Source organism: Carassius carassius, chromosome 35 (genome assembly GCF_963082965.1).
Source record: "Carassius carassius chromosome 35, fCarCar2.1, whole genome shotgun sequence".
NCBI classification, from domain to species: Eukaryota; Metazoa; Chordata; class Actinopteri; order Cypriniformes; family Cyprinidae; genus Carassius; species Carassius carassius.
Genome location: NC_081789.1, coordinates 22990302 through 23000089, shown reverse-complemented (window position 1 = coordinate 23000089; position 9788 = coordinate 22990302). Strand labels below are relative to the sequence as shown.

The following is a 9788-nucleotide window of genomic DNA, read 5'->3' as shown; positions in this document are numbered from 1 at the left end:
CAGACTGGCACGATTTGCCTGGTCTTTACCCTTTGCTTTCACCCTCTGGGAAAAAAATGATTTGGGATTAGCTCTTAGTTATGAAGGTACATAAAATCATATAAAAAAAAACATGTGGAGGTCTTGAAACTGAGGATTGATTGGCAGCTATTTAAGCATGCAGAGACCTAATAACTAAACATGATGAGATAATGATCTCATTAGAGCTCACCCATTAGGACAAATTATCCTTAATTAGATCATAGAAATATTCTTGTGTTGCTCGTTGCCCCGACAGATCCTGCTAATCTGTTTATTTTTATGACGTAGAAGATTTTACTGCGCAACAGAGATTCATTTGAAAAAGCCCCTCAGGTGTTTAGCTGATTTGGCATGGTAATAAGAAATGAAGGACAAATACTGTTCATAAAAGAAAGCAATCTGATTATTCTTTAAAAGGTTTATTGAATTTGTGGAAATTTGTCGAACAGTTTGGTCTACTTGTGGTGCAAGAGAGATGAGTTCATCAAGTTTTTGGTCATTTGCAACAATTATACAAAAAGGTGTAGCAGTATTGCTGTGGTCTTCAACAGTGTAAACTACAGACATCGTGGTAAACAGAAACCTGGATGAAGCTGGTTTATTCAGTGGCCTACGTTATCTTTTCAGCTCTAATACAGCTCTATCAACAGACCGCTCTAATGTGGCAATGCAAAAAAAAAGGCACTTTAAAGCTGTTTTTCTATTTAACTCTCAACAGAAACAAGAAAAGAAACTCCATTCCTCCTCGTTCTACTCCAGCATGGATCTTCAGCTCTCTAGTTCCACTATAATGGTCACATGTTCAAATGCGGCTCATTCCAGATCATCATTTTGGGTGGACTCGTTAATTATCTGTGGTGGATGAAAGGTCAAAAGGTTGTGATTTTCATATTGTAACTTATTAATATGTGTAAAGACTTTTTATGCCACTCACATGTCCATCTCTGGTCTCGATGGTCTTTATCACCACTTTCTTTGACAGGCTGTCAATCGCAGGTCTGATTTCCTTCATGGACTCTGCAGGTAAAAATATATATATATTTTTTTAAATGTTGGTTACGGAATGCATCTTTAATTTCAATTGTTTCATGCCCAAACCATGTTTATTCCCAATGCAAGTAAACGTGCATTTGATTTGATTAGAAATTGGATGCTATTTTAACAAAATATGGGACACATTTTCTTCTCCATTTAAAACAAACAAAAAAAAATTATATTACAATCGTAATTATTCATGATTATGTGCTGCAATACATTATTTGCATTCAGCATTGTTTTCCCACTGTTCACAGTGAGCTAAAAGATACTGTACCTCGAAGGGTTAATGATGAGAGGTTGGGGAATGGTGTGACAATCCTATAAAGAAAAAAATAGAAATATAGTGTTAAGTCAAAACATTTGTAGTATATTTGAAATAGTCTAAAAGTTTCACTCAGTTTTTCCCCTCATTAAAAAGGTTGTAGACATAAAAAAAAAAAGTACTTTTATATGTATAGTCTTATATTTATAGTCAGTGAACGGGTCACTTTATAGGGCCTGACATTTTAGGTCAAGTGACCAGTGAAATACTATTTGCTTTTTTTATTTAATTAATTAAAATTATTTTGTGAGCAAAAAATAACGTGTAGTTAACAAGGTTAAAAATGGTTCTAGTTTTTGTTTAAAGATGAAATAAAAATTATGAAATGTATGAAATATTGAAATAAAGCTGACACTAAATACAATAATTTAATGAAAAGCTTACACTAAAAAAAATAAAAATAAATCAACAATCACAATTAAAATTAAAAACTGAAAATAGAAAAGTAAAAGCTAATTGACAATATTAATAAAACATATAATAGCATATACTAAATCCTAAAATAACACTGCTAGTTGATATTTCTACAATCAAATCAGTAAACAAAATTCATGTTCCTGCTTTTATTCCACTAGGTGTCACTATAAGTCCATGCTGAATTTGCCTTTAAAGAAAAGATAAGAATACAAAGTCAATATAAAAAAAAATCAAAATAAAATGTTCACCTGCTTTCTTCCCCTTCCAGCAGCTTCCTGTAGGTGGCGATCTCAATATCCAGGGCCATTTTAACGTTCAGCAGATCCTGGTATTCACGTAGATGGCGCGCCATCTCATCCTTCATGTTGCGGATGTCATCCTCCAGACGAACGATGGTGTCCTGGTAACCAGATGCCTCCATGGAGAAGTTATCCTCCATCTCTCTCATCTGACGCTCCATGGACTCATTCTGAAATGATGGATCTGATAATTAGTCATTTAAATGTCGTAATATAAACCTTTTCATAGTTTTTTTTTACTTGAAATAATATAAGCATGAACTAAAATTTAATTAAATGATCTAAACAGCAAAAAATAATTCTTATTTAAATTTAGTTTAACTTGATGTACTATACTAAAACTGAAATAATTTGTAAAAAATTACCACAAAAACTCGCTAAAACGTAGAAAATTAAAACGAAATAAAAATATGAATGAAATCTATAATAGTATCTCAAGCACTGAAGCTAATATAATTTTCTCCAGTACTTACAGTTCCTTTAAGAGCTTCTAAGTCGCAGGTGAGAGATTGAAGCTGGCGGCGATAGTCATTGGCCTCCTGCTTGGCCAGACGGATCGCTTCGTTGTTACGGGCAGCAGCTTCTGACAGGTCAGCAAACTACAAAAAAAGAGAAAGTGTGAGATAAAGATTAAGCTCCATCTGCCATCTCTGACTTTTGTTTTCTACATACAACTGATGACTGGGCTGGTTTCATGTTTGAAGATCTAGGTTAGTAGATCAATGGGTCCATTAGGATGATCAATACTGTGACAGAGGAGCAGATGGTCTCTAAATCCACACAAACCTCTCTGTCGACCATCTGCCACGTCTAAAGGAGTTGATCCTCAAACATCTCACACTGTCTTACAGATCAGATCCTTTCATGTATTGTTTCATTGTTCATTTGTAACTTAACTAAGTTACTTCTGATGTTTCTTGTAAGTTTATCCACTTTATCTCAGGTGTTCCCCTCACAGACTGTAAATCTTTTATTAGATAGAGAAAAGACATGGAATATGGGGGAAAAGAAATTCCTCCTTTTAAAAGTTTAGATGCCTATTTCTTTATTATAATGATCTATTTTAATGAGAACCTGACCTTGGATTTGTACCAGTCCTCAGACTCCTGGATGTTCCTGGAAGCCAGGGTCTCGTACTGCTGCCGGACGTCTTTCAGGGCAGCGGTGAGGTCAGGTTTGGCCACCTCCATATCAATCTGCACATGCTGTTCCTGGATCTGCATCTGCAGTTCGGAAAGTTCCTGCGGAGATGTTGGAAAAACTGACTTTAACAATCCAAATGCACAGTTTGAAACCTATCCTGAATATCGCATTGCACACTGTTGCTCAAAAGTTAAAATGCATTTATTTTTGTGATTGCAAAGTGTCACATGATCCTTCAGAAATCATTCTAATATGCTGATTTGCTGCTCAAGAAACATCTGTTATCAATAATATTGAAAACAATAGTGCTGCTTAATTTTTTTTTTTTTCGTGGAAATAGAAATTGCTTGTTACCTTATAAATATTATTGCACAATATAATTTTTTTTATATATATATTTGTATAGTTTATTTCTTACATTATTAGTATTATAAGCTTTTTTGTCATTTTTGATTAATTGAATGCATCCTTGCTAAAAAAAAAATCTTAATTGATTTCAAAAGAATATCTGACTTACCCCAGCTATTGAATAGTAATGTGTAATAACTGTGTGCCATAATTTTTGGTTTTTGATTTGAACGTAAACTGAACAAATCTCATTCTGAAATACAATAGCAATAGTTTGTTAGCCCTGAACTAATGTACTTCCTGATCCTGAAACAATGTCTCCGCTTTATTCTCTTGGAATTACGCCCCATTTAATCACTATGGCAGCAAGTCACACATGCCTGACAATCCCCTGATAATAACAAGCCCAACAAAAGTGTCAGTCAGCCAGAAAACCACCACTGTGAGAAGAATGGTTGAATGGCCAGGGGAAATTTGATTCATTTTATTGTTCAGAGCTAATCTCTTATGGCTCAGGAGACTCTGAGTTGTTGGTTTTTTTTAAAGTGTGAGCCTAGAGTTTCTCCTAAAATTCATTAGAAGAAGAGATTACGGATGTATAAACAAGAATGTAATAAGAAATGTTTAAATCTCTCATTTTTTTTAATTCATGTCCTTGCAATTAGTGAGATCTTTTCTGCCACTCTTGAGGAGACACGTGACATTATTGGGGTGAAAATAATGTGAAAATTGGCATTTGCATTTCATGTTGATGCTATGAATGAGAAGCACCTAAGATATTAAAGACATCTCATTTTGATGTTTCTCTCTATGGGTGGTTCAGTACCTCATCATGAAGCTTCTTCAAGAAAGCAATCTCTTCTTGCAAGGATTCCACTTTTCTCTCCAGATCCAGACGAGCCAAGGAGGCGTTATCAACATCCTGTGTGCATAAAACATATTAAATATTCAGTATATTATCATTTGTAGAAACCTAGGAAACATTTCTCCTACAAATGTTGTTTTAAACTTCTACTTCCTATGAATTATTTACACTTCCCTTTTATCATTTTTCTCTTCCATTGCACGAAAAGAATCACATTATACACTACAGTTCAAAAACTTGGGGTCATTTTTGAATGTTTATGAGAAGAGTCTCTTATCCTCAACAAGGCTGCATTTGTTTGGACAAAAGTACAGGAATATTAGGAAATATGATTACAATTTAAAATAACAGTTTTCTATTTTAACACGTTATAAAATGTAATTTATTCCTGTGATGCAAAGCTGAATTTTCAGCATCATTACTCCAGTTGAGTGTCACATGATCTTTCAGAAATCATTCTAATTTGATGCTTAAGAAACATTTCTTATTATTATCAACAGAAGGGTTCCTCAATATGTTTGTGCAAACCACAATGCATCCTGAAAACATGTTGGATTATGCAAATTATTTTAAACTATTCCTTTCTGAAGTGATTAACAATAGCTTGCCTGCCGCTAACTGTTTGTAGGGCTGCAGCTGGAAGTGGCAGACACCCTTTAAAGCACATACACACACACACACACACACACACACACACACACACACACACACACACACACACACACACACACACACACACACACATCCTCTCCTCTGTGTCCATAAGTCACCAGTGTACCCTGGTTAACACTGACCCCTCCCACTCATACAACAGTTTGCTTTGTCATGAACGTCCAGCCTGTTCTCAGACAAAGCTTTCTTTTCAGTTGCATGTCTAAATCTGATGCCGGACAAGAGGGCAGCTTGACCAGGCCTGCACTGACCCTTTTATTGTGAGGAGACAATCACTCGTGTCTTGCAAACACTGACTGGAATGCTAACTGATCACATTGTAATTGTGGCTGTGGTAGCACCCAATCAAACATCAGGTTTAAGAATACGTATAAAATGGTTGTGGTTTATCTGAAAATGCGAAGATATACCTGTCTAAATCCCCGAAGGGTGTTCTCCGCATCCTCTTTCTGGAGCATCTCTTCTTGAAGTCTGAAAATGAGATGAATATTTAAGCCAATCCACACCCTGAATAACACAGCCAAGCCCACTGGAGCATCTCACCAGGACAATAAGAAAGCCTTTGACATCAATCTAAATGAAATAAATGTCTTCTCTTTGACTGAATCACAGAAATTCAACAAATAATGGGTTGTTTTTCTCCTGGTAACGGGAAAACTCTATAAAGAAGAGCTTTGTCCTGACAGAAATTCAACTAGAATCATCTTACAGTAAATAATAATAATATTTAATAATACATTTTTTTTTAATAAAGGCATTTATATTTGAATTTAGCCTAGATTTTATTTATTTAAATGTATATACTATTTTATTTAAAATGAAGATTTCATAAGATTGTAAAACCTCTAGATTCTCTGTTGTCTAAATGCATCATTAAAATGCATTCATTTTTATTTTTATCATTAGCCTACAGTTCATATGGCATTTCATGTGTTGCTCATTTGACATATAAAACAACATTTTGGTTTTATTTGACAAGGTAAAGAGAAAGCTTTGTCCTCAGAGAAATTAAACACCAGATTTAGATTTAAACCGCCAAAATTAAATAATATGGGGTAACATCTAAATAAACAGGTTTTATGTATTTCGGAAATATTATTAAATATACTAATATGACTAAATCAACCTATCTTAGGTTACACTAATAAAAATGTTTCAATGATCAAGGCAGGTAGAACCAGCTTCTTAATGTAATGACAGTACATTTTCACTTTTTAGTAAATGGAAATTTAAACTCAAAACAATGTAAATAATTAGGCCTATTCATGTATCATTTTTCTTTAGGACTTTTAAACAGTAGACACTCTAAATCTTAACTTATACATTGTTTTGTTGTATAAATGCACCGCTAAAAAATACATTTATAAATGCATTTTTCTTATTAGCTCCAAAAATAAGTTTGCAAAAGTTTGCAAAAAAAAAAAAAAAAGTGTTTTTATAAACTCGTGCACTTGGCAGATATTTAATGCTATTTTACACTAATAACCGTTTTGGTTTGTTTCCACAGTCTCTTGGACAATGTTTGATCATACTTCTCTTTGAGGCGCTCGATGTCCTCTCCCAGATTGTCCCGGTCCACCTCCACTGTGGCCTTCTCGTTGGTGAGCTGGTCCACTTGTCGCCTCAGTTCTCTCATCTCATCCTCGTACAGATCACCGACCCGGGACGAGCCTTTGCCCCGCATCTGCTCCAGCTCCGCGGTCAAGATCTTATTCTGCTGCTCCAGGAATCTCACTTTCTCTATGTAACTGGCAAACCTGTCGTTGAGATGCTGCATCTCCGCTTTCTCATTGGTTCGGTTGGCTTTGAACTCGGTGTTGATGGCGTCGGCGAGCCCGAAGTCCAGCGTCTCGGTGGCGAGTCTCGGCAGCGGCGCGCTGCTGCGCACCCTCGCGCCCTTGCTCATGTAGATGGATGGAGACGCGCTGCTGTAGGACACGCGCGAGCTTGCGCGCACAGGGCTGCTGTACTGCCGGCTGGAGTAAGTGGACCGAACTATCGCTGGTCGCTCCGCACCGAACATCCTTTTGTAAGAAGAAGTGTTTGTTCGGCTGGCCATTGTAATCCTTTAGTTCTGGGGTATTGTTGAAGTCAGCGTCTACTTTCACGAACTACAGCACCCTGTCCAGACCAACCGAGATCACTGCAGAGGTTCTGCATGCATTTATAGTCCACTCCCTATGCTAATGACATAACGGTGCAGGGAGCTCCAGTGACGCAGACGCGCCGTCGGGGCTCTGGCAACAACAGGAGAGTAGATTTACTTTTGTATCCAATCATTCGTTTTCCGTTTAATACATGTAGCCTATTTTCGAATGATGTTGTTTTAATATTAGCTTGGCTATATTTGCCTTGTATTTGAAATGTATAATATAGGCTGCATAATATTACATATATTCAGTTTATCCATTCATTCGTTTACCGTTAAATACAAAAAATATTAGCAAATTTCTGTTTTTAAATAATAGATTTTTAAAAAAGTTTGTAGTTTTCTATCTATCTATCTATCTATCTATCTATCTATCTATCTATCTATCTATCTATCTATCTATCTATCTATCTATCTATCTATCTATCTATCTATCATCTTAATAAAAATCACACAAACACAAATACATATATTTATATAATTTTAAATTATATATATATAATTATAAAAATATATCAAACTTATTGTAACGATTGACCACAGGAACGAGAGATCCAATAGCAGTGTGTTTTAATGGGTAATCCAAAAAATCTATATCCAAACAGGCAAGAGGTCATAACCATGAAATCAGTCCAGAAACAAGAAAAACAGGAAACAAGAAAACACAAGGGAAAACAAGGACTCCACGAAAACAGAATGAGAAGGACTGGTATATATGGACAGGATAACTAAGGAAGTGGAGACAGCTGAGTGCAATAACAGGTGTGCAATTAACCGTGATGAAGGGACAAGGCTTTGTGGGAAATGTAGTGCCTGCAGTGTGAGACCACTAAAGGACACCCAGGGAAACACAGACCAGACACCGTGACACTTATATTCAAACTAATTAAACTAATGTTATTAATTGCATTATTTTTTAGCAACAATTTTTTCAGGTAGAAATATCTCTAAGTTAACAAATAATAACACACACACACACACACACACACACACACATACAATATATATAACAAATAATAACACACACACACACACACACACACACACATATATATATATATGTGTGTGTGTGTGTGTGTGTTATTATTTGTTATATATATTTTATGTATGTGTGTGTGTTCAATTAAAAATAATATACAAATTGTATTAACAATATTTTAATATTTTTAGTTAGGTTAAATCTACTGACAAGATAACATGCAAACAAACATTTTTTGAAGGTAATGTCATCTACTGTTACTATTTTAAATGTAAATTACATTTTAATGGTTATAATAATAATAATAATAATAATACTTATTATTATTATTATTATTATTATATTATTATTATTGTTGTATTTTATTTTATTTATTATTTTAGGAAGAATACGATTCGTATTATACGAATAAAATAAGAGAAAGAAAACTAAAGCGGAACGTTTCGTCAATGCACTTGTGTCTAGAGGGTCATTTTCGAGAGCGCACACATGTGGCATGCTTGAGACGCTGCTGTCAAAATATCATAAACATTATTCAGCAGTAAAAGATGGAGAACAAGGAGCCACTCCGTGTTCTGGAGTTATACAGCGGAATAGGAGGGATGCATTATGCTTTAAAGGGTTCGTCATTTGGTCTAAGTTTGTAGTGATTATTGATAACATGACTGCCACAGGATCAGCTGCAGAGGCTCTGTGTCCAGAAATGATTGACACGCTGGAGGAGTTTGAGTCTCTATTGTATGATCTCCACAGGTGTCACTGTTCCCTTACTATACCCTTGCAATGCGTTGTCTTCATAATTAAAATGTGACATTCACAGACTGAAGAACAGTTCATTGATTTCTTTAGAGTTGTGTTGTGAAGACTAGCTCAATTCTCAATAGTTGAAATGTTTCCGTTTCTTCCAGAGAGCTCAGTTCCTGCTGAAGTTGTTGCTGCTGTGGATGTCAACACTACAGCCAATGAAATCTACAGACACAACTTCCCCAAAACCCCACTCCTGCCAAAAACCATCGAGGTCAGTGCTTGCACTCCTGAATCTCAGTTGGTTATGGAAACGATGAAACACATTTTGTTTGAATGCATTCACATAACAATAAGCGGCTCCCATTTTGCAATTGTATACAGAGAACAATATACATAATCTAACAAGATAATTATGACTGACTTTTTTTTGCATTTTTGCCTGGAGTTATGACAGATTATTGACCTTTCTGCCTTGTCTTATTTAACTGATTTATTGCATTCATAACAGCATGTCTCTTTTATAACATCCTTAAAATGATTCTTGGTTAATTCTTCCAGCACATAGTCTCATGACTGCGTTTTTAAAAGCAATAGGAGGTAAAAGAGTAACCGAGTGGTTTTTGTGGTGGTTAAAGGTTCTGTGCTTCGTCAGCATGGTAATGATGTACCTGCCACTGGCCTCGATTCATAAGAATATAAAACTAGAATATAAAACAATGCATAGAGGTTTAAAGAGTGATAATGAAGATGGATTTGATATTTAAATGACATCATTTTGCAGTAAATTT

General features: G+C 35.3%; 2 protein-coding genes across 2 annotated transcripts in view; one reads left to right on the top strand and one right to left on the bottom strand.

Annotated features, from left to right (window-relative positions):
* Positions 1–424: 424 nt before the first annotated feature.
* On the bottom strand, positions 425–7283 carry vim (vimentin). Its single transcript, XM_059525000.1, has 9 exons — positions 6658–7283; positions 5536–5596; positions 4415–4510; positions 3177–3338; positions 2571–2696; positions 2047–2267; positions 1334–1377; positions 956–1038; positions 425–873 (listed from the first exon to the last, which is right to left on the bottom strand). Exons 1-9 carry the CDS (start codon positions 7182–7184, stop codon positions 835–837), a joined length of 1359 nt encoding a protein of 452 aa, XP_059380983.1. The 5' UTR covers positions 7185–7283; the 3' UTR covers positions 425–834.
* A 1405-nt stretch (positions 7284–8688) lies between these two features.
* Positions 8689–9788, top strand: part of trdmt1 (tRNA aspartic acid methyltransferase 1) — a 5149-nt gene continuing 4049 nt past the window's right edge. The window contains exons 1-2 of the mRNA XM_059524999.1: positions 8689–8874; positions 9162–9271. Coding sequence (XP_059380982.1) covers positions 8802–8874; positions 9162–9271 — 183 coding nt within the window. The 5' untranslated portion in view covers positions 8689–8801. The remainder of the gene's footprint in view (positions 8875–9161; positions 9272–9788) is intronic.